Source organism: Anas platyrhynchos, chromosome 1 (assembly GCF_047663525.1).
Source record: "Anas platyrhynchos isolate ZD024472 breed Pekin duck chromosome 1, IASCAAS_PekinDuck_T2T, whole genome shotgun sequence".
NCBI lineage: Eukaryota > Metazoa > Chordata > Aves > Anseriformes > Anatidae > Anas > Anas platyrhynchos.
This window is the reverse complement of record NC_092587.1, coordinates 65272998-65298720: the sequence shown is the minus strand read 5'-3', so window position 1 is coordinate 65298720 and position 25723 is coordinate 65272998. Positions and strand designations below refer to the sequence as shown.

The 25723-nt window shown below is 41.3% G+C and overlaps 2 protein-coding genes across 2 annotated transcripts in view; one reads left to right on the top strand and one right to left on the bottom strand.

The window, feature by feature from the left end:
* BCL2L13 (BCL2 like 13) overlaps window positions 1–13738 on the bottom strand; it is a 39547-nt gene extending 25809 nt beyond the window's left edge. The window contains exons 1-4 of the mRNA XM_038186595.2: window positions 13573–13738; window positions 9910–10099; window positions 2274–2381; window positions 1149–1305 (exon numbers count right to left, since the gene is read on the bottom strand). Coding sequence (XP_038042523.2) covers window positions 1149–1305; window positions 2274–2381; window positions 9910–10030 — 386 coding nt within the window. The 5' untranslated portion in view covers window positions 10031–10099; window positions 13573–13738. The remainder of the gene's footprint in view (window positions 1–1148; window positions 1306–2273; window positions 2382–9909; window positions 10100–13572) is intronic.
* Window positions 13739–13914: 176 nt separating this feature from the next.
* Window positions 13915–24925, top strand: ATP6V1E1 (ATPase H+ transporting V1 subunit E1). Its single transcript, XM_027466080.3, has 9 exons — window positions 13915–14083; window positions 16852–16917; window positions 18394–18503; window positions 18991–19057; window positions 20871–20960; window positions 22203–22271; window positions 22664–22758; window positions 23635–23722; window positions 24300–24925. Exons 1-9 carry the CDS (start codon window positions 14051–14053, stop codon window positions 24360–24362), a joined length of 681 nt encoding a protein of 226 aa, XP_027321881.1. The 5' UTR covers window positions 13915–14050; the 3' UTR covers window positions 24363–24925.
* Window positions 24926–25723: the final 798 nt, after the last annotated feature.

Genomic DNA, 25723 nt, shown 5'->3' with positions numbered 1-25723 from the left:
CATCTGGTCCAACCTCCTTGCTCAAGCTGAATCTCCTATAACAGGTTGCCCAGGACCATGCCCAGGCAGCTTTTGAGCATCTCCAAGGACAGATGCTCCACATACTCTCTGGGAAACCTGTCAGGGTGACTGAGCAACAGAACAAGAAAAAAGCACTTCCTGATGCTCAGAAGAAACAACTTCCACATTTATAATCCCTCAGAAGTCTGCCATAAAGGGTATTACCTTCATGGGAAGGTGAGATGCCTCTTCAAAGCCTGCATGGAATGCTTAAGCCCCTTCTATGAGATCAGAATTTTTTGCTAGATGCTGATATCTAAGGCTTACAGTGATTCTCAGCTTCCTTAGAGCCATATTTATTAAACCAATCCACAGAACAGATTCAGATTGCTATTTGCTAATGCTGTCTTCACAACAGCATGTGTAAGTGTCCGCAAAGTAACACTTTGCAACTTGAGCTCTCTACAAATACACTTTGGAGGTCATTCATAAAGCCAGAAGTGACTCCACTAAAATCAGACTAGTAATTCATATTAGAAAAACAAGCAACCAATGCCATTTTACTAATTTACTGAAGACATTAATTGAGATGCTAGCATGCCAAGTACCGTGTGCTATTTAAACAATAAGCTTAATCTGGAAGGACAGCTCCTAACGTACCACAGTTAGCCCAGGGAGCTACATTTGCTTCAGATGTGTGTCCTGAATGGCGGCCATGAAGTATCTACCTACCTTCCCTTCGGGGAAACTCTCCCACTCATCTTGGGTCAGAAAATAATCAAACTTCTAGCTCTGCTCTTAACTATTAGGTAAGACAAGCTAATTTTCCACAGCACATCATTCATTTAGTTGGCAATGGCAATTGGCAGCTCTCAACTGCTAGCTTCACCAGCAACTCAAACTACTTAAACTAGTCTCTTCAGTTCAATGATAAAAGTTTAGAAACCTTTCAGAATTTACATTTGTTCAAACAGAATAGCACAAAGTATTCACACATCACAACACAAAAAAAGAAACCAAGCAGATAAAGGGATACTGAAAAAGAAAGAAATGCAATACAAAATGTAGTCCTGTCTTCAGCATTTCAGCATCAGTCACAATGCGAAACAGGACACACCTTCCCTAACAAAAAGGAAATGGAAACTCACTTGCTAAGCAAGATCTCCAATGCTTTGTGCAGATGCTCTTTCATTTCCTGGGACACTTTCTCCCCCAAATGAGCCAGGCAATCTTCTATTGAGCTCTCTGGATTGGCAGGACTGAACACTGGGGAAGTGTGGCAGTCAAATCCTGTAGTGGTAAATGCTGAAAGAAAAAGCATACAAAATAAAATGAGTAAACACATGTAACAACAACAATCTCAAATTTCTCATCCCAATAGTTAAACACAATTCACATAATGAAGGAAGAAATCACAACTCCATAATCAAAGTATGCTATGAAGAAGTTTTAGTAAAACAACTATGTTCCAAATATATTCTGGAAGTGGCACTTAGAAACTACAGATGCCTTTGAGCTACATTTCCCCCTCTAAGCTCTTATCTCACTACTGTATCTTAACCAGCAAGTTACCTGACTGTGCAACTGTTCTCAATTATAAGCTAATTTTTAAGCCAACCCTGATGGAGCACCAAGAGACCCTCTTTTCTGTGGTAAAATTTGCTCATTTGCAGCAGTACTACAGCATGACTTTTTAAAACCATATTCTGTTCATGCAACCTTTCCCTCCTCTGTTTAAAATTTCTCCTAAAGGTCTATGTGGATGAACATAAAACAGATTTAGAGTCTTTTTACTTTACTTGTATTTCCAGTCTGAAACACACATGCAAAGCAAAGATTATTTCCAAGTTATCCCTTGCTGGGAGTCCCATAAAAGCCACATCTATTGATCAAAGCACGTCACAAAAAATAAAACTGGTGGAAGTGAGAAATCTGATGGTTCAAGTCCACACACCCTGAACGTTAGCTGCTTGAGTATGTTTTCCCTTCTGCCATCAACTGGAGCAGCTTTAAGGGCTGCTTACATTTCATTATTTATAGTAGCCTATTAAATGCAGTTCAATTGCTTGCTTTGGCTAGACTCCACCACTCTACACCATAACATTTAACTATTTTACTTCATGTGACAATGGGTAGAAATGCTAGCTGGGGTGAGGAGGGGAGAAGATACTCAACCCATCCAAATATATCTGTAACTAGAGTACCTGCTATAAATTAGCCACTATTATATGGCACAGAAATTCTCAAGTGAAATGGGAAAATCTGAACAGCACCTTCCAAGATCTCTTCATCAAGACGTTTTAGCTCCTCCTCGATTTCTATTTTAATCTTCTCCAAAGCCTCTTTCTCTGAAGCATGTTGTGCCATAGGCTGTTGAGTCCCTAAAAGAAATCAAAGAAATGTTATATTTCAAACAAGGTAGATAAAGGTACGCGCAATTTAAATATTAACTGTAAAGGAATTCAAGGTGAATATTTATTTCAGAAAGCAACATGAAATGTGATCCCTGAAGTGGTTATTATAGAAGTTTTATTAAATGAAACCAGAAACATAAACCTCTAGACCTGTTGAAGGCAGAATATGAGCTTTAAATGCAAATATTAAAAAGGTCAGAACACATAACAGCTTTAAAAAACAAATTCATCTTAAAATTTAAGACCAAAATCAAACAAAAGGTACTTAAACAAGCAAACATTAGAACTAATGCACTCGTTAGCAAACTACTTCAAAACAACATAGATGTCTTCAGAACTTACAATACCCAACCTTAAGATAGGCATAAGGTTTATTTTAGTAGTAAAATACTAAGTTTATATTGATCTCTGAGTATTTCTGTAGACTTCACAGAGTAGCTACATCAACAAAGTGTCCTGAAATCTATTAACTGTGCATCATTTCATTGTTTGTGGGGAGCCTACAGGCCACAATTATACCACTTAAGACACGGTTCACAAGTGACAGCAGAGACAAAGGGCGCCACAATTGTCAGCCAGCTGTCAATTCTCGTTTCCTAATCAAGTCGTTTAAGAATATGAAATGGCTGCATATTCCCAGGAGAACACATGCTGTGCTTTGGGATCACAAAGACACCTTCTGCGTGCTGACTCTGGGAATCTCGTCACAATAAATTGTTTCAGCCATATCACTTGGGATTATCTCAATCATTTTCATTATTACACTTTAGGAAAAAAAGAGATACAGACCTGTTTCCAAACAGGGAAAGGTATTTAAAGCATTTGAATCTTTAAGGTAATGCCTACTGAATGTCAACCTTTCCAATACAAGGCAGTATGGCAAGTTACTCAAATAACTGCTTTCTAGGACAGGTACTGATGCAAAGGCTAGATGACTGGGACAGTTCCACCTCCAAATTCTCGCTATTAGTTGCTTTTTCTTTGGGCTTGCTCATCTCCAGTGTTTGCCTGGGTTTCTTCCATCAGCTTTCAAGCATGTCTTTAAATACCATTCTTAAAGCACACGACAAAAACTGTTCCACTAATTGCTCTCATTTTCACTACATATCACTAAGTCCATAGCCTACCACTGAAACTTTCTTCTTTCTTTCAGTTCCTTAAAACGTTCTCTTTAGAGCTAAAACAGAACTCTGTTATATCGCCATGTATATAACAGTGAGTTTTGCATCAACTTACTCCTTGACTACATGAATGAAATTGGCCATGGAACTTCCCTTTGCTAATCCCCCTCTGGCCATTTCCTTCCCTAAGTTTTGGGCCAATTACCAGTCCTCATTAGCTCTGCTCTTTGCTGCTTTCAACAGTATTGGTGACTTGGTTACCCAAAACAGTTTCTTAGCTCTCCTACTTCTGAGTATTCCTTAGAATTCTTTTGGGGGACTTCACATCCTCTCACATCTGTGCTTTAAACACCATCTCCTGGCTGAATTTCCGATAATATTGCTCACAACCACTTTTCCTCACCCAACCACTGACAAGTCTCAAACTTATCTCACCCTTCCTACACCTACGCCAACTGCCTGGAGCTCTACCTGGACATCTAGACCCCATTCCACTGCACACTAAGCCATAACCTGGTGCTATATGAACTGTTTTCTTTGATTCATCTGTTTAAATCAACTTAAATTTACTGTGGTCATTGTATCACCTTCCCCTGTTCTCCATAATGGGCACACAATGTGTGGAAACCATAAGAACAGTAATACTTAACACACTATATCGTTAGTTTTCACATCAGCAAAGTCTAGCTTGCAAGGTCACCTACATTTGAAAAATAAGTTAAAAAGCCCCAGAATCAACCCACCAGACGTGTACTAATGCTTACATATGTGATGTTCTCTCTAACAGAGATTTGCGAGACAAACTCTTGCTAACCAACACACGGGTCAGTGTAAAATGTTTCCATTTAACTGAACAGTTTAAAGGAACAACAGATAATCAGTTAAATTCCATTTTCCTTAACCACACAATTTTATCATCGTCACCACATGCAGAATAACTTTAGCTTCTGAAATCCCCTCCCGAACAGTCTGTCACTGAGCCATAAATTCCAGAGGGGAACAAAATGTTCCTCTTTTTGGTTAACGAACAGACACTTATAGCGCCTTGTCAATGCCCTTCAGGCTGCCTCTTTGAAGTGCCGTACCACGGCTTCACAGCCGAGTGCAACAAGTACAGGCAAGCCCTAGCTCTTATTTGAACCTGCACTTCGCCCTGTACGTGAAAGGAAGGAAGGTGATCGGAAGAGTTCCCGTTCTCACAGGACTGATGTGACGATGATCACACATGACAAGCTGTCATACTTGATAATAAGTCACCCAGAAAATGGAAGGAAGAGAAATTCCATTGCTACCAGCATACAAAAGAGCTGTTTAGATAATCACTGCTGCAGTCAATGGTTTCCATCTCGTAACACCCACAACTTTGCAGCAGCTGCTGATTCCAACGGCACCTGACTATTCAGACGTGCCAAAACATCAAAAACCTACCCCTCATGGATGAGTGACTTTGCACTGTTCGTCCCCCTAATTACCAATGGACTTGAATTTGCTGCATTTGAATGCTGACCCCCAGCAGCAAAAACTGCACCCAGTATTGGGAGAATAGTGATTCCAAGAGCAAAGTTCTAAGTGGGCAGCATCTTTCTCCTCCTTTATACACCTTCTAAGTCTGTTGGCAAACAGGTAGAAGAAAACAGTAAAGATAGCTTCTAGTAGATAAAAAAAACTACCAAAAACTGAGGACCCAACACTGTTAGCAGCACTAAACAAATGCAGTTCAACAAATTAGGGCCCCTCCAGGTCAGTCCCAATCCCTTACTGAGCTGTTCCCCAACCTTCAGCCTTGGAGGAGGAGGGATGGGAAGCCATGCATCACCTGGAGAGCCACCACACCTTACTCAACAGTGTTTGTGTTGCACTAAATCTAACAAGAGACAACAGTGAAAGACTGTAGTGGTGTTTGCCTTTTTTGTCTTTCAACAAGAAAGTCTTTGATGTCACAGACTGCTCCCGGTTCTTTCTTCTTCTTTTATGCCTGCAATTGTGATGTACCACTATCTCCATTCTCAAGTTTTTCCTGATGTTTCTACATCAACTTCTGTAGGGTAGACATTCAATTAAAACCGTATTTTCAGCATGGCCCCAGGATTTCTCTAATATCTCACACTTTTCAAACAGACAAGAAAAAACACATACAATTTCTGCAGTCACTGAGAGGTGACAGAAATATAAGAAATCTCTTTATAAATGTATTCACTTTTTTCTTTTCAAGGAAAATATTTCCATTGCCCCTGCAAACTCCAGAATCCAGACTGCCATATCAAATCAAGGTAGCCCTTGATTTTAAAAGGTGATTTAAAGCATCCCTTTATAAACCATAGGAAGGCTTTGCTTTAAAGGAACTGAAAGAGTTCAAAAACAGTAAGAACCAACAAGAGATGAGACATTGCCAGCTAGCAGTCTATTTTTCTTGTGGACAGTGAGGAGGTTTAATTAAGTGGGAATTCACATTCCTATCAGGACTGGCTCTTTCTTGTCCAAGTCCCACCCCAAGAGCTCCCTCTCCTTGTCTGTGCTGAGGAAATGGCTCCTCCATAGCCATGAGCTAGATTGCTCCCACACACAACGTGGGGCTTTTCAAGCTGTCACTTTTCAGCCTAGGTACATATACTTCGCCGTAAGAGGGAAGTTTCTAAGGAATGAAATTAAACACTTGAAGTTAAGATACTTAAAAAACGCCTTAATTTCTTACAGACCAGCAATAGGTGCTATGAAGGGTAAGTGAAGATACAAGGATGGAGTGCAAAGAAAGCAATGATACTGTCCCACAGCCACTCCACCAGTCACCTGAAGATGGGAAATTGTGCAACAACACCTACCCCACCCATTATGGTCAAACCATATAAAAGAGGTTAAAATGTTACTACACTTGGGTTTCTTGTAACAAAATCAAGACCAAGCAAGAGAGCCCAAAGGAAATGCAGTGAGGTAATTCTCCATGTAATTTGTCTGCGGTTTCTCTTTACTAGATAAGATGTCCCTGGAAGCCATCACTCCAGTAAAGCGTATCACGTCTGCAAAAATTGAGAAGCAAATCTTAAAGATTTTACTTTTAGCTGTGTTTTGGAACAGAAAGACATATGTCAGAAAGGGAACTCTCTAGCATGAAATAGAAGAAAGAGAGGTTTTAGGGAGCTGACTGTGCCAGGGGAAGGCAGGTGAATGGATAAAAGCATTCGATTTCTCCTACCAATTGTAGCAGAGAAAATAACAGCACTGTTCTTAGGAAAGACTGGTTTTGTTGTTGGCTTTTTGATTCAGATGCACTCTGTAGTTTAACCGGATTGTGTAAGTTTCACTAAAATCTGGGAGACTGTAGGAGGAGTCTCAAGAGAGGTACACAAACACTAACTACACCTGGTGTATCTCATTTCCCCATGTTTTAAATATATATGCAATGGAAAGAGAGAAGATCTTCAACAGGTGATTCAAGGTGGCTATAATTAGGATCCTGCTCTGAACCGCCCTCTAGAGGAGTCTCTTACTCTCCAATAGGGAAGGAGATTGAAGAGATTAACATAATAAGAGCAAAGCCAGCCTTTCTGAATACTCACCATATATTTATTATACAATACAGAAATCAGACAAAGAGTAAGGACTCACTTGGATCTAAAAAAAACGTCTGCGAGAAGAGTATCATATGCCAGAGTCAATATTTCATATGAATGATATGCACAAAACAGAGGAACATTTTGCAGCTAAACTGGAAATCACCAACAAACATCACTACTTCAATTGTTTCCCATGAAAGGTCTATCAGCACAGTAAGTAGACTAAAACTAAACAAGATAAGTGATGGGTACTCTGTACCAGAATCCTCTCAACTCGTAAATCAGCAGCATTCAGCCACCAAGAAAGAAGCACTAGTGACTGGAGTTTTAAAGTACCACAAAAAGCATTTAAAAAAGAGGAATTAAGGGTCAGTCAAAATATCATTTCTATGGTAGATGACATCACATGAAAAACACACTGCCAATAACGATGCAGTGTCATCTTATTGCTGTGCCTCATGTCTTCGTTAAGAAAAGCAGAAGTTTCCTCTTCCCAACGGGATCCTAAACAACAACAATTTCCATTTACTGGCTTTCACATCTCTTGCTCCAAGCAGGTTTCACATGCCACCCTTGTTACTGTAATACCCAGCTGCCTCCCAGCAGCGCGTTAGGCGGTGCAGGTAATATCCATTACAGGCTGCTTGCTCTCTCCCTGCCTCTCCCCAGGGGAGGAGCACGCAGCAGACTGCTCTGGTGCAGCTTCCACCAACTGTGCAGCAGCCACGTGCTAGGCAACGGGGGGGACACGGGCTGCATGTAGCTACTTAATATTCAAACAAGATGCATGGAGCACTTCAAAGCCAACACATGGCCGCTACCACACAGAGCCTGAGAGCGTAGCTGACTGCTCCATTACAAGCAGTGAGAAAAGAAGCAGGCAAAATGATTAAAAAAAAAAGTAACTGGTGGACAAATTAAAGATGTTGGAAACAGGCAAAGCAGAAAAGTAGCAGGGAAAGTGAGTTTGGAAAGAATGGAATAAATCCTTAAACAGAAGGATAGTCTTGGCACAGAGTTCAGTAGGAGCCTGAAGTCCATCCAACACATTCAAAACAAGAAACATGGAAGATGAAAAGCAAGGGAAAATTATTTTATCCACAGTTGTTGATCATGAATTGGTAAAAACACTGAAAGGGAGATCTCATTACAGCGAAAGATGACCAAGGGAGGAAAGGTTGCATTCACTCTGGTCTGGGGAGTGAGTGTGGGAGATATACAGAATTTCCTGTTTAGAAGGGAAGCAATGGGGATGACAGCACACATTTGGGAACAATTAATACTTTTGAGTATTTTAATTGTACAGTTGTAACATATATTGTTGCAAATTGTATAGTTGTAATAAATATAGGTGCATTTGCAACAATACATCCTGCTGTTACTCAAGCTAAAAAAAAATCTAAATAGTATCTGAAAAGTATATTCGTTATCTTTGCTTAAGAGCTGAAAAGTCCTCTTAGCTGATAAGAAATTTTGTATTTAGGCATTTGCAGCTTCGTCTTTATAGTTTTATTATTGCTCTTTGATTCAAATATTTCTTAAAGGTTTCAGTACTAAGGAACTGTCAAAATGCTTTCTCACAATTTTCAAACATTTCAAAGGTAACAAGAGCCAAATTATAAAAAGAGAGCTTTAAGAGTAATTTTCCTTTCTGAACCTTGCACTTACAGAAGGAAGCAGACTCTTCCACAACGCAGCTCTGTACTTACTTGATACATTATCAGTTATAGACCACTTCTCCCAGATGGGCTGTTCAGAATGAGATGTTATTACTGAAGTGAGTACTTTTTCCAGCAAATGGTTTTATGAATCAGCATATTGGCACGAAGGTGCCTCTCCTTTCATGGGCTGCAGATGCAGTCACAGTGGAAGAAACAAACATACCTTAAATGCATAAAGTTTAGTTTTATGCTATAAATTATATAGCCAGTATACACTATATGCTATAGCGCCAAACTGATAACATTATTTTTGTCATATCTTTGAAGCTCTTCCTTTTCAGGCATTTCTCAGTTCATAACAGATAACTTCACTGACAGCATACTTTCTCAAATGCTTGCTCAAGAAAAAAAATATTCTGAAGACTGTCTTCTTTCCTTTTTTTTAAACATGCCTTCCTCAGAATAAGTTCTGAATCACAGGAACAGTAGCAATTGAAACATCATCAAGAACTGACAAGCCACCAAAACAATCCTGACAAACAATGTTGTTGAAGTGTTTGCCAACACAAAACAAAGGAAGTCTTACTACCTAGAATATGAAATACCATCTATCAAACTTCTTTTATTCTGCTTAACCTCCTGTGTGTATAAACTTGTTCTGGAAGAAACACCTGACTCCGTGCAGTCTTTGACTTCTTAAAAATAAATGAACAAATAGTCAGAGTGTAGGCCAGATTAAGTCTCACATCTCTACGCTACCACTGACTGACAACAACAGAAGTGTTAACATAATTGGACAAAACTATTTAGTACACGAGATTGCTCAAGTTGTCACTCCAAGTGTACGCTGGTAAACACCACCTCACCCCTGTTTAATTCTGCTTGCCTCCAAAAAAGCAAACGTGGCCTGATTTTCAAAGTTGCTCAATAAAGATAATACATATCTATCCTTCCTAATCTGAAGACAACTAACAAAACCACTTATTTGCTTCATAAACACTGATCAGCCTCAGCATAACTCCAATTAAAACAGCAATCTAAATAAGATATCTATTTCCATCAGCATCTCTTCCCATTATTTTAAGTGAATAATGGGATTAGGAACTAAGTGCTAAAATAGTTTTTTTAATGTAAATAGATACATGTAATACGTAAATATTACCTTGAGTTGAAGCAGGAGGATGCTCCTGTGGCTTCTCTTGTGATAAGAGCCCCAGGTAGCTGAGAACTACATATTTTGTTTCATAGTGAAATCCTACAGGCACAGCAGTAGAGGACGCCATCAGGTTGGCTTGCAATGCGTCAGTGCTCTTATTGGGCACGTAGGGTTTTCTCTGGGTTACTGGTGAAAACTGTAAGGAAAGAATACAGTGAGGGTTTTTTGGTTTGTTTTTTTAAGAAGTTGCAATAGGTCATGAACTCATACACAACAAGAAATTATGTAACAATCACGAAGTAATATCCAGAGTTTTGCCTTGCTATCCTATGCGTTCTCACTTTAATAAGAACTATGCAGAGTAAAACCAAATGCCCTCAAGTCTAGGGCCCTGTCTGACTGCTGTTAGCAGTGGAATTTCTCACTCCTGCTCGGCATACATACTCTCACATTAAAGCAAATTAAATAGTTCCTTGCCATGTGTTTTGCCTTTTAAATGCCTCCCAACTCAACCACGTACAAATATACGCACGCAGTTGTGCAAAGAGGTTTTAGGGATTCTGCAGCCTCAGTTAATTACAACTGAGAGTAAAAACATCAGCTTTAGAGGAATCTCCCTTCCCCTAAGCCTCAGATAAGTACTTTCCCAATTCTCTGCTTTCTCAAATTCTGTGTTATGATGCTCAAGAATTTTAACGCAGAAAAAGTGTCAGTTGTCTCAACCACAATTGTCTCCAATTCATTTCATTGTTCCAACAGCAATGGAAAACACACGGTCAACAGAAGAAACGCCACACTCATCATAGTGATTGGAAGAACAGATGGTCATGTGTCCTGGATTTCTCACCCAGACATTAAAACTCATAAAACAGAAATCCCTATCTAACAGCAACGTCTGGTCAAAGAACTTCCCTGTTTCACTGTTTGTTTAGTTGCTTCTTCAGACATGCAAATAACATCAGGAAAAACTAAGGTAAAGAGAAATAAAAATAATAATAAATAAAAAACATAAGAGACAAGGAAAAAAATAAAAAAATCTCAGAAGACAACAGATAAGTGGGAAAAAAAGCTATACAATTGACCGAAACAAAGTTTCAGACTAATCAACATGCCTTAGCTCCTTATGTTAGGAACGGGGTGGATAACTACTTCCAACCAACTTGGTACATCAAGTAACACACAGTAATTGGATCTTCCAGACAAATTTTTAAAATTAAGTTCCCCGTCACTTCAAAGAGTCAGTACAAAATACTGACTCTTACAAAAAAGTAGTAGCTCACCCCTGGCCATCAGAAGAGATCCCTAACTGGAAGGCCAGCACAAGTGTTCATGCTACAGGGCAGGTACTTCACAGATACAGAAGGAGCTACAAGTGTCAGGGTGCAGCTATGTTTATAAGAAATATTTAAGCCAAGTTTAAAACTTAAAGCAGTGAGAATGAGGAAAACCCTATAGGTAGGTACACAGAACACAAACTGGAACATCCCGAGAGGGTTTCTGATTACATTGGAAATGCCTTGAGATGGAGAGAGAGAACAAGGTTCCCAAACCAAAGCACAAACGGCAAAGTAAGCCTCAAGATGAAAAGCAATCATAATAATAAACAGAGCAAGCAAAAGAAAAAAATATTGATCTGTTCAGCTGTGCAACATTTATAGGCTAACTTCTAACCCCCCTCCTCCCTGGAAAGGAATCCAGCTTAACAGCAGCACAACTCCTTATGGAGCATAAACAGAGCCACAGCCACACTGCAGCATCGTTACCTTGTGAGTAGGTAGCTTGGCATAGAAAAATCGTCTGGCAAACTAAAAGCTCTGTTAGAGGAAAAGAGTTGGTGGAAAATTGGCTGAGCGTTCCTTAATCTTCAGTAACTCTGCTTTCTGAAACTCATTCAGTACTGGAAACAGAGGAGGACTCTTTCATGAAGACTATGCTTTGGGAAGCTCTGCCTCCTCTCACGTATTTCAAAATGCTTGAAATCGTGCACCAGGAAGGTTCACTTCAGTCTTTGCTACGGCTTGAACTGTAGTAGTCATTCATAGAGGAAAGAACCAATGTCAAAACTGTAAGCCAGAGCTCAATGTATCATGCTTCAGAAACACAAGCAGCTACAGCAGAGGATAAACAGTTTTTCCACAACATACAGCTCCCCTTCAGCCACTGTCACAAACTGGGATTTTAATAAAGATGGGAGATTTGGAAACAACAACTGCTCAGGAGTCGATAGGATCATAAACAATAGCCGTGTTCTTCAGAGCAGATCAACAGCTGTGATCACCACAGCACCAGATGTAAAGGATGCCATTCAGCAACAAGCAAAAGCTCCCTGCTACAGCTTTGCTTTGTTCAGCAGAGTTCCACAGTCCTGGAACCGAACCAAGGCTCTTCCTAGGATGCCTGCAAAACGAATGGGAGCCCTTCGAGGCCACAGAGCAGACCTACCTGGGAACAGGCAGCCTGGGGGTGGGCCACAGAGATCCAGGCACTGCGCTGTGCATCAAAGAACAGGGCTGAATTCATAACAAACACCATTCTTTAAATCAGGATTTCAAATCAACACAGAATGAAATGAAAAAAAATACAGCCTATCAAAACAAGAATGAGGCTCTGTATCAGCACAGTGATCCTTGTGCAACAATGAGGCCTAATTCGTGCCAGTTTTGGCATGCCTAGCTCAGCACCTGGGGGGGAGTGAGAATCAGACCACAACTTATTTAAATAGTGGCTAATGCTTCCCTGGGAAAAGAATGGAGAAAAAAGCTTCAGATGTGTATAAAAATAAATAAATAGAAGTAATCACAATATATTTGGAGAGGTACTTTTATGCTGAAGTGACAAGAGAGACTTAACTCGAATGGAAGAACTGTCTGAAGCTTCTCCTAAAAGCATCAGCCTGGAAATACACCTCAGGACCGCTGATCCTCCTCTGAGAGGAGCCCACAACGAAGTAACCAAATTACTCACTTTAAATTGTGCATGATTGTTTTTGTTTTCATACAGAAGTAGGCAAATATTGACTCAGATACTGTAAATATTGCAGAAAAGACCATTTTTCAGGAACGAGTGGGTTTAGAAAGGGACACGCACAGCTTGAAACACCAGCCCAGAGGAAGGAGAGCTTCCCAGTAGTGGGGTAAGATGGAAAGAGAGCCCAGGAACTGCTCAAGAGGGTGAGACAAAGCTGGGCGGGGAGGTGTGGGGAGCAGGGGAGGCAAGGCACTGTGAGGAGCCTCCAAAATGTGGGCAAGGAGGCGACTGCTGGTCTGGCAGATTCATCTACTGCCTCTTAAAAAAAAAATAAATCAGAATTATTACTAATTACTTCATACAAAAATTAGAAATTCCTTAATTCCTGCACCCCTGAGGGGAGAAGCCCTCCACTCGCTGTACGCGCTGGGCGCTGCAGCCTCACAGGATTTTTGGCTTCCCCGGGTGCCCAACGCGCCGAAAAGTTCCCAGCCCAGCAGCACAGGCACGGATCGCCCCTGCCTGGGAGGGACGAGCCCAGCAGTGCCCCCGATCCCCATTTTATTCCCCATTTCCCCCCCCCGACCCCCTGTAATGGCCGCCCCTCCCCTCCCCAAAATCGCTGCGGGAGGGGGCGGCAACCACAGCAACAAACGCCCGCCGGGAAAGCCACCCGCCCGCCCCACCCCGGCCCCTGCTCACCTGCGGCGGCGGCGGAGGGGGCGGGGCCGGGCCGGGCCGGAGCCGCCTGAGGAGGGGGCGGGGGGCGAGGAGGAGGAGGAGGAGGGGAGGGGAGGGGGCGAGCGCCCGCGCCGGGCGGAGAGGGCTCGGCCCTAATTTGCCGCCGCCGCCGCCATGATGGAGGGGCGGGGCCGCGCGTCACGGCGCGCGCGTCCGCTGCGGGCTTGGGGGGGGGGCGGCTGCGCGCCCGCGTCACGCGCCGAGGGGAGGGAGGGGAGGGAGGGAGGGGAGGGGAGGGGAGGGAGGGAGGGGAGGGGGGGGGTGACGCAGCGCCATGAGGGGCCCGCCCCCTCCCTCCCCCTCCCTCCCCCTCCCTCCCCGTGACGTCAGCGGGCGAGGCGGCGGTGGCAGCCGGGAGCCGAACCGGATCCACTTCGCTTCGCTTCGCTTCGCAGCGGCTCCGCGCCCCGCACCCTGCACCCCGCGTCCCGCAGCAGCCATGGCGCTCAGCGATGCCGACGTCCAGAAGCAGGTGGGGAGCGGGGGGGGTGGGGAGCGGGAAGGGGCTCGGCTGCGAGATGGGGGTGGGGGAGAGGGTTTACACGGGGGGAGAGGGGGCGGCGGACGGAATGGGTTTGGGTTTTTGTGGGGCGGGCACCCAGGGGTAAGGTCGCAGGTGCCCCCCCGCCCCTGCCGCCCCCTCAGGTGCCGCCTTTATCGAGGCGCCGCCGCCCCCCCCGCCCGCCTGCCCCGCCGCCAGGCGCCGTCCCTCAGCCCCCTGCCCCGGGCACGGCGGCCCCCGCGCTGGGAGCGTCCCCGGGGAGGGCACGGCGCCCTCAGTGACACCACGCACCCCGCACAGCCGGCACCGAGCCGCCGGCCGCTGCTGCAGACCGCACGGATCCGGCCCGATCTGGGCTCCGGCAAGGCATGGGCAGAGCCAACGAGCGCCCCGTGCGCTTCGTTTGCAAAGCTGGCTGCTTGGCTTTCTCTGTTCCCTCTCCCTGAAGGTTGTAAAAATAAAGGTGACCTGCTCGGGGCTTGCCCAGCTGCCGTGGGTGTGAGCCGCAAAGGTGAGCTCAGGGTCTGTGGATACACCAAACACACGGTGCCGATGGAGTTTCGCACCTGCAGTTTGCCTGTAGGGTTGCACTGTTGAACCTGCAGTGATCCTGTTGACTGGAAAGGGGCACGCTGCTGATGGCACCACAGTTCTACATGTGCATAAACCCTGGTGTGAACCTACCAGCTGATCCTCTGAAATCTTAGCTACTGACCATGGTGCTTTCAATGATTTTCACATTAAAAATCATCTCCATTCATCAATCTCGGATTTGCAGAATCACAGGGTTGCCTAGGTTGGAAGAGACCTCAAGATCATCGAGTCCAACCTCTGACCTAACACTAACAAGTCCTCCACTAAACCATATCCCTAAGCTCTACATCTAAATGTCTTTTAAAGACCTTGCTTTACTTGCTTTCTTTCATCAACAGTGTTTAATCAATTGTTACATCTAATACCTTTAGGTCTGGAAGCCTCACTTAATATCTCTTTTCATTCCTATGAAGAACAAAAAGAGATTTCAGTACAACAAACTACAAAAGCAATAACAATGTTTGGTCTAAACAGACATGGCAAAGCGGATGACATATCGCCTTGCTTCTGTCTTACTCTGCTTTGTTATACAGAGGACATTTCTTGAACATCTGAAACTTTTTAAAGAACTCTTCCAACATTTGGAAAATAAACTGGAGGAAGTCGCTCAGTAATATAAGGGTTACTGTTGCTGTAGAAAGGTCCTTAGTTTCCTTCAACACCAGGGTATTTGGTGAAATTATTTACATGTTTTATCTGCCTCTTGTCCTTTCTGAAAAGCAGATCTAAAGCTTGATTTGATCAGCTGTCAGATCAGACAAGTGGATAAGATAAGAAACTGACCTTGGAGGTAGACTCGTGCTTAGAAGTGTTGCAAACTGGAGTTAAAATAAAAATGGTTGACCTGATTTTGAGGATGTAGATACTGTCATTCACTTCTTCCGCTGTATGTGCCTAAAATCTTCCGCTTGTCTGTTCACTTCTGGTTTTTAGTTTATGCGGGCATGGTGCTGGCAGCGCATTGGCTCAGTTCTCAAATTGGCACCTTTCTTATCTCTTTAAAATGTCTCATTTCAACATGAGATATGAGATATGAATAGAATCCTTCATGCAATTTTATTCAGACCAGATTTAAATGTGTCTTGTCGTTAAGTGCGAGCAAAAAGGAGGGTTTCATGGTCCACTTGAGCATGCAGTCCACTCCATCTGCGCTAGGAAATGGCTGTACAGTTAAGTTTCCATTTAGTTGGGCATTGATCTAGGTTTGAACCTAAACTTAAGCCTGGTCACAGAATGGCATAAGATAAATAAGCAGAACTTGGTATAATTTGGTTCCCTGTCTTTGAGCTCTTGGGCCTGTGCTTGATAGTGTTTTGAGATGCTTTCCAAAAATTCCTTCAAGCTGAACTTGTTAGTGTGTACCCATCTCTAAAGCAGCATGTGATAGACTTGTTGTGGTCTTCATCAGCTGGTGCTCTTCTCTCTGTTTCCTTCCCCAGCTCCTCCAAACTAATACGCGACTACTTTGTAAAGTCACCTGAAGTTGATCTGTACAATGGCATTTTTTTTAATTAAACTCATTTTTCTCAAACCAAAGACCTCTCAAGTTTTTACAGCATTTATTACATTTTTCAAGAAAGATTTCTCAGATGTATAAACAAACTTCTGGTTGTACAGACTGGGCCAGAGTGGTCAGTAGCCCTTTGTTTTGCTTTGCCAGTTTCTGATGTGGAGGGCCCAGATTTGTGTAAATGACACTTACATCTGACTTAGAGCAAGGGCTCAAGGTTCATCTATACTTCACGTGAGTGTTGTAACAAACAGACTGCTTTAATTTTACTGTGTGAGGATTTTTTTTCCTTTACTACTGGAGGAAACGTCCTCATTCAGTGAAGAATGCAAATACTCAGTTTCAGGCTTATATAAATTTAAAATGTTGTTTTATACTTTCATATCTACGTACTTTTTTCTAGTGAACCATCACAGAAACTTATTTAACAACGTAACAATTTGGTTTTCTTGGAATCTGTGTTAAGCAGAGGTGACTGTGACCTGTATGCTCAATTTAATTCCTTCAAAAAACAAGAGTGTGATATAAATTAGTAAGTGGAATTGGAGGGGGCCTACTGTACGAATGGGGAATATGTTTCTACCCGTCAATGTCCTTTCCAGCAGAAAATGGTTTCTTTTCTCTCTTATTACAGATCAAGCACATGATGGCTTTCATTGAGCAGGAAGCCAATGAAAAGGCTGAAGAAATAGATGCAAAGGTAAAAATGGAAGTTCAATGTCAGTAAGTGCAAAAGGAGAACTGCTTCTGACATCCTGGTTTAATAGCTGCAGTCTGAGCAGTCTTAGAACACTTCTGTAAAGTACAATTTGCTTCCCATTCAGTTATTATATAGCAAAAAAGATACTACCAAATGTTTGCTAACTTCTGTGAAATCAGAACAAAACTACTGAGTTGGATCTGTTCTTTTGGCCAAGTTTTCTTAATGGTTCTTAAACGTGAATTTATTCCTACCCAAGTTCACTCACTTTTTTTACACAACCAGGAGCACTGAATGGTAATGAAAATAGACTAAAGTAAGTGAAACACCTTTCCCTACCTCCTATATACAATTCTAATTTTTGCTTCATTTCCATAGCATGTTAGGCAGAGACATTAGTAAGAAGTTGAAGCAAGGATGCTAATAATCTAGCACAAATGTTCATTCGTGCGCAAAAATGAAAAAGGTGAAAGTTAAACTGTCTGAATTGGGTTGGTGAAAGCTTGTTTTGTAAACACTTTTATAACTGTACCTGAACCTGTGTGGCCACTTGCAGACTTACTTCCAGGTGTGTTTTAGTAGGTGTCCTGGGGAACTACACCATAAACTTATAGGTAAGGCATGAGCTGAACTATTTGCAGAATTCCTCAATACGGCTAAGCCACAAGAGAATGGGTTTGATATTAACCCGGTGATAGAATATGGGTGTTCATTGAAGTAGGAGTAATGGTGCCTTATGACCCTAACAATCTGCATTATATCAACACTAAAATATATGTTGAGTCCAGTACCAGCAAGATGGATTACTGTTAATTTTTATCTCCCATAAATGATTTGATCGGCAAAACTGTTTAATAAGTTCTAAATCAGGTATTGCTGTTTATCTCCAAAGACAAGTCAGAAGTTGAGACTGGATATTCAGGTATAAACTTCCCATGTGTGTGTGGTTTCATATGCTAACAGGCTAAGTTTTATAAGAATGTAGTAGCTATGCTGCCAGTCTCCTTGTGTAAGAATTAAGAATTACTTGTAGTAAAGCACTTTGTGGGCACCGAGTGGGTTATTTTAGGTAGAACTTCTTGTAGACAGAAATGAGACTAATTCTGTTTAAAAAGGAAAAAAACATGCCTGGAGCTCAGATAGAATGAATTGTATTTCCTGACAGTGCATAATATACCCGTTTTGTAATTGTATGCCTGAGGAATAAACACTGCAAGGAAACGTGTTAATCAGCAGAGACATACCAATGAAAAAAGCTGTATCTTAGCAAGGTTTGAGTTCGGAATTCAGCAGGACACATACTGAACTCCCTTTGACTTGCATATTGGTTGAAATGCTTTGTTGATGTGGAACCATAAATTGTATCTCCCTAGCTTATCTGTAAATGCGTTCTTAAAGCATGGCCATTTCATTTGATTCTGTTTTTTTCAGCCCAATGAATCAATTTCCGCTTCAGTTATTTAATTTTTACTGTAGGCAGAAGAAGAATTCAACATCGAGAAGGGTCGCCTTGTTCAGACACAGAGGCTGAAAATCATGGAGTATTATGAAAAGAAGGAGAAACAAATTGAACAGCAGAAAAAAATGTAAGTTACTTAGGTTAGATGGTTGGCTTCAGAGCCTGAGCTCTCATCTTATTATTAATTTCATGTAAAACCATTTTTCCCTTGCAAATGGGCAAATGGTAGCTAATGTATTGAGCTGTAATTGTGAGGTTCTAATTTTTCTGGGGAGTAATTATCCAGGGTGAGCTACAATAATATAACAGGTAGGAGGTGTGCTGAAAGAAACTTTGATTTTTCTTTATGTGGTTAATGTCTAAAACTCTACCCTGGTTTATTACTGTGGGAGAAATGATTGTGTTAGGTTCAGTTTTGGTGGGTCTAGTGCAGTATGGGGTTCTGCATTATAATCATTTGCATGGATTCAGAAAGGTTCAAACAGATGAACAGGCTTTGTTATTAAACACGGTGGCATTGTTACCTTTAAATGTAAAATACACAGTTGAACACTGACAGAACTACAACATTTAAAGTCTGATGGACTGATTCAACTTTGTCATGCAACTTGCAGTCAGATGTCCAACCTGATGAATCAGGCAAGACTGAAGGTCCTCAAGGCAAGGGATGACCTTATTGCAGTGAGTATCTCTGTAGTAAAGACACAGGTTCTGTTCCTACCATCTGTTGGGAAATGATCTTATCCATATTCTGAATGAAAATATGATTTGTGATTGAGTAGTATTAGCTTTCCCAGCTAACCTGAAAAGTCATTAAAGATTTAATCTGGCTTTACTAATCTGCTTTAGCTTATTTTCCGTTTCTATTCACTGTTCTTTTCAGGAAATCCAGCTCTCTGCCAAGAGCATTGCACTTACTAGTTGTATCTATCACTTAGACAATAGCTTATTTCATTAAAGAACAGAAACCTCTTGCACAGTTTGTGGAACTTGAAGTTCTGTTTGCATGATGTAACATCTGTTCTTTAAAGCTGGTGTGGCTTAAGCAAGTAAGTTTAAAACACCACTCACTGTTGTTTTTCTGTCACCTTTAGTGCCCACTAGTATATGGAAAGGTTTGCTTCTTGTTTTAGTGGGTGACTGATCTCTGTGTGCATGTGTAGGGTGAGTGATCGTTTACCAGAGCAGACTACATTTAGTCTTAGTTCAGCCTTACACCACCTGTAGTGTATTCTCATTTTGCTTATTATACAACTTGCATGTTTCTTAGCACTGCTTTCCTTACCCTGTCTCAGAAACAGTCTGAGTGTTCTGTGTTCTAGCTAGATGGTGCTGTTGAGCTGTTGGAAAAACTGCAAGACCTGTAGAAACCAAGTATTAAAAAAAAAAATGGTAATGTTGCTCAAGTCAAAGCTGCTATGAAAAAGGAGAGTTAGCAAAAGAAAATGGCCAGTTAATTGGTTCTTCAAACCTAGTTTCAAATTTTTAATTGTATTTACAGTGGGGAGAAAAGTGGGTAGCTAAAGAGCTAACTCTATTGTGATAGACTCTGCTGGGTAATCTCTTCCTCATTTATCAGCTGACTCAACCTCATGCTTCTGAGTAATGCATAGCACTCTTCATTATTTTAAAACCTTTGAAGTCACATGCTGCTACCTCTTTCTTCCCTTATCAGATCTTTGGCCTCCTTAGTGAACTATAGAGAGAAGCACTTCCAGAAACGCCGTGTTACTCTAGAGTGGACAGTATAACTAGATTTGACCGCAATGTTGAATTGTGATAGTCGTACATTTTACTGCTGATTGTGTTAACATGCACTCTTCTCTTAAACACCACGATACAGGACATTAAAGAAGGATTTATATCAAATTTTAGAATTCCTTTATCTGAAGTAATTATAATTATGGCTCAGTTCTAAGAGCTTTCTGAGTTGATTCAAATTTCTTCAACATTCAGTCCCATCTGATGTTGATTTGCAGAATAAAGACATTCAGAAACAACTACTTCAAATTAAAAATAAGCTTTCAGTTTAGAGTTTCTGCTTGTGTTTACTTATGATTAAATTTATCAAACCTGAATGTTTATTGATGTAAGGATAGGTTAGATTTCTTAACTTGACTACAAAGCTGAAAAGGTCAGTTATTTGGACAACTTCATTAGTTTACATTAGGCAACCATTTATAACATATTTAGTTTGTGTGAATTAACGTTGTAAATACCATCATTTTACTACTGAGGTCCCCCTTCTTCATGAAGAAAGAATTGTGGTCTGGATATATTGGGTTTGGATCAGGGCAGGGAGGGGGGAACTGTTTGGGAAGGATGTTGTGCCATGCACATAGATGAAGGTCTAGCTTGGATGAACACCAGCTGGAGTGTACGTTTACGTGTTGGCAGGGTGTGATTGCTATAATAGGAGTACAGAAAGTTGGTAGGCATGAAACCAAATGCCAAACAGATGGGCTCTGCTGATCTGATTTTCTTCTGAATGTAGGATTTGCTGAATGAGGCCAAGCTAAGACTTGCCAAGGTGGTGAAGGATACTGCCAGGTACCAAATGCTGCTGGATGGACTAGTTCTACAGGTAAATATTTAAATCGTACCAAATAAATGATTGCAGCTCTGTCCTCCCCTGTGTCTTTCTTCAAACATAACCAACTGTAGATGTTACAGTTGTATTGGAGTCTAGATCAAATGTTGCTGGATGATCTTTGAGCTTTAAACATCACTTCTGCTATGTCTTTTGATCTTAGATTCTGAGCAGATAAAGCTGCAGTTTATTTTGTGGTATCGAACCTAGTAGACCAAGCAGCTGGCTCCCATTATAAGCATGGTTGCAGATGCGCACACATACGTTGTAACATGCACGTTTAGGATGCACACTTTAAACTTCTGTCGTAATTAGTTGGAATGAGTCACTCAAATGCACCTTTGACTAAAGCTGTTCCTTCAAGCCCACAAGTCAGTAGTTACCACAAAGCTAGTCCTGGCTTTGACAGATTTACTATGTTATGGTAAGCATTTGTATGTGACACATACAAAGGCAAATTGAAGCTTTGCTTACCTAGAATACCACCCTCTAGCCCTGGAACTTCACTTCTGGAAATCTGCTAAGTGTTGGCTAGGGTCACTTCTGCAACCACTAGTGCCACCCTCTGGTATGAACGAGTCCTTTTGCCATAAACTCACAGAAACCAGCCACAAACTCTCCTGTCTGTAGTTTAATGACAGAGTGTTCTTAATAGTGTTCCCTTCCAGCTGGTGCTTCCAATTCAGTATTTTTGTTTCCTTGTCACACTTAGGGCTGCTGCTGCTGTATATCAAACAAACCTGTCTTGTTCATGCAAGCTGGCTGTGTCTGTCTTGGCTCATTAGATTTGATCCACTGTAGTGCTCGCATGTTGCTACAGGAACTGCAGGGCTGGAATTATTAGAACAGGCACCTGAAACTGCAGCCTGTCTTCTCCAAGAATGGGCAAGCAGGCAAGCTGACGCTCTCTTTGGACAGCAATGATCCTTACATACACGTGTACATTGTCTGGGCAGCTCACTCCTATGACAAACACATTTAGTTGCACTTGTGTTCCAAACTTTAAGCTAACACAAAAACATGATCTGTAGTTGTAGGCTTTCCCATATATCATTGCCATCCTCTCAGAATGTCTGCATGGGGTGCACTTGCAAGCAAAGAACTCATTAGAATGAGTAAACGTTGTCAGGTTTTGTTTTTCAAATTGATCAGATCATTTCCTTTCTTGGAGTTAAATAGTTCTAAGATGATTAAAATGTCAGTTTTCTGATACTGTAACGGTTATCTTTTGTGCAGGGCTTCTACCAGCTGCTTGAGCCCAAAATCGTTGTTCGGTGCAGGAAACAGGATCTCCCTATGGTTAAGGTAAGACACCTAGAATTACGACAGTATCCTTGCTCATGAAGGCTGAGACCTGATTGCAAATATTTGCTGCTCAGATCCCATCTGTGTGACAGGGAAACAACTAAAGCGTGTTTTCAAGCTGCACTTCTGTTGCAGGTACAATGCAAGACAGCAAGTATGTGCGTCAAGTCAGGGATCATTTCCTTGCTTGGGTATTACCTAGGAAACTTTAGACATTGCTACAACATTAATAACAATTAGTTTTGGCTCAAAAGCCAAAAAAAATTTGCTTAATTAAAAATAAAACAAACCCCAATTCCTTCATTTTAATTACTGCAAATGAATGAGCAACTGAATCCAAGTGATGTGCTATTGCTTATCAATGTTAATTGTAGGTTTATCTTGTGTCCTAGGCTGCTATACAGAAGAGCATTCCAATCTACAAAAATGCCACAAAAAGGGATGTGGATATTCACATTGACCAAGACAACTTCCTGCCAGAGGACATGTAAGCAAAATGGGAGTCCTTCATGCAGGGCGCTAACTTAAATTGCAAGGCACAGCTCTTACTAGGACAGTCTTGGAAAATTATGTATGTAATGTCCCTGCAGTGTCTACTGCTGTTCTAGTGGAATTTGGCACTTCTTTCTCTTAATCAAGTACAGATTCTGTAGCTTCCTCCAGACAAGCACTCTCAGTCAAAACTGTCACTAAAAGCTTTGTGCAACCTCCAGCCTGTTTCTCAGTAGTGAAGTATACAATAACAGTGTGTAGAAACTTAACTAATTATTGTTTTTTTTTAGAGAGGGAGAGTGCAAATGTAGCTCTGCTTTCTGTCTCAAGAGGAAGCAAACTGAGTCATAAGGAATCATGCACGGTGCTGCAGCATGATGACTTGAATGGGTTGGTGTCTGTTAGGTCTTGCAAGGCTTTATTTCCATACAGTATGATAAAGAACATGGAACTTAACTGTATATTTTGAAAGTCAGGGATCATTTTTTTATGTATGAGCAACCAAACAAAACTTCTAGCACTTTATTTTTTCACTTCCCAAAATCTAAAAGTGTTCTATTAATAATAAAAAACAGTCTGAAGCTGTTTTGAAGTGACAAATTTCATAGCACTGTTTGTATTTAGATCATGCTAATGAGTATCCTTGTATGTAGCTGTGGTACCCAGTGACTGAAGATGCTTTACAACGCTACTTTGCTGCATCACTTTGTGCTTACTCTCATTAAGGCATGATCAAATGTATTTATTTAACAGATGAACAGCTACACCTCTGGCTTTTCTATAAGAACTCATTCGGGGTAACGTCTGCCAAATTAGAGCTTTGAGATGTATCATAGCTGTCATGACTTTTATTTTTACTTTTCCTTTCTAGTGCTGGAGGTGTTGAAATTTACAACAGTGATGGTAAAATTAAGGTTTCTAACACCCTGGAAAGTCGGCTGGACCTTGTAGCTCAGCAGGTGAGTTTTTCTCACAACCAAGGTGAGCAAGATATAATTAGGTAGTTTTGTCTTGTAATTAAATCCTAGTGTTTCCAGTGAACAGTAACAGTTCCAACAGTGTGTGGGATCAGACTTTCAATACGGATGACAAGAAGTTATTTTTTAATGGAAAGAAACAAATTACCTGCTGCTTGCGCTTCTCTAGAACAAACATGGCTTTTCCCAAAAATGATGCCTTTTGGACTAAGCATAAAGCTCTGGAAGTTATGGTACCAAAAGACTTTTATGACTATGCTGCAGTCAAGATGTTGAAATACTGAGTTTAATTTCTGAAGTTTGCTTGAGTACTAGAAACGTTGGCTGAAACCTTGTATTCTAACTGAAATTACCAGCTCTTGCATCTCTTCCTCATGATGCAGTATAAGTAGTCCTTTAATTTATAGACTAGCAGGCAATATGTGGTCAGAGAAAGGCTTCAGAAAACACAAAATAATTGACTTTTCAATTTTGAAGACTAGTCTAGCTATCAAACTGCCTGCAACAAGGAATGCTCGGCAGTAGTATTGCGTGTAACTGATGTACTCTTTCTCAACAGATGATGCCAGAAATCAGAGTGGCTCTCTTTGGTGCTAATGCCAACAGGAAGTTTTTGGACTAAGCCTCTATAAGAGAAGGTGGGATCTGTTCCACTGCCATACTGAAGGGATGCAAAAGCATCTGCTAATTTGAAATCTTGAAATGTAACTTTACTGTGTCATCCAATATCTCTTCTTCAATGGAATAATTTTGCCTACCTGCTATGCTTAGCCTCTCCACTTGTGGTTAGAATGTATAGCTTAAGGGATGTGAAGACATGTATTCAACCAAAAGTGACACTAGAAAATGGAGGCATTTGGGCTCTTTGCTTTCCTTGCACTGTTGTGGCCCTGTAAAGACCAGTGGTCCATTTAGGGTCACTGTTTTTGCTTTGGCCTCACCTCTTTCAAGTTGTCCAATCTGTGATGTAAATTGCTGCGCTGCCCAAGGGAAATCCCTTTTCAGTTAAGGTCTTCAGTGTTACAGAGGGCATGCATTCCTTCCCAGGGTTAGTAGTTTGATTCATGTTACTTGATCAGGCAATTTTCTGTTCTGTATATGTGATTTAAACAAACGAACAAACAAAAAAAGCCTGAGCCTGTAAAACTTTATTTATTAAAATAAAAATGCGTGTGTGTGTATGGAGTTCCTTGTAGTTTCTCTCTGGAGGATTGGCAACAGCCTTTGAAAAGTGGGCTTGTGTGTATAGGGACTTATCACAGAGAACCCACACGTAGTAACTATTCTGTGAAGCTAGAATTCAAGCTTGTGGAGTCTGTAAAGCTAATTGCTTGAGTAGTGTTGGACTGGAGGCAAGCCTTTTGCATAAGACTCTACTATGAGCTCCAATCTTCCTAAAAATGAATCAGTAGTTTTGCTATGTGATCCCTCAATTGTCTTTCACAACAGAAATACAACTGCACTGTTTACATACAACTGCACTATTTACATACAACGATCTATTTCCAGGTAGAAGTTTGTTGATTCTCTGAAAAAAATCCAAACCATACTCCTGTAGTATGACTGGGGACTTGAGAAACAGCAGCTGACTGTCACAACTATTCTCTTAATTGTTAACCTTTAGTACCTTACCTTTAATACCTTAAAGTTTAACTAACACAACTGTCTTCACTGCCTAACCTGTTAGGATTTATTAACGCTTGTCGTTTGCTCCTGCAGTGATGACTAGTGTAGTCTCCACCTCCTCTGGTGTAGGACAGAAAAATTCCCTAGGTGGCTTTCCACACTACAAGCCTCTGTCAGAGTACCTGGCTCTTCACCTAGTGTTCAGTTCTGAGACTTGCTGCATGGAAATAAGGAACTGCACAAACAAATTACTTTTTGAATGTGTTGCAGTCATCTTCTCTAAATACAGCAGTGATGTAAGGATTCTACATTGTGCCATGAAGAGTACTTGCCGGGTTGCAGCAACACTGCATTATG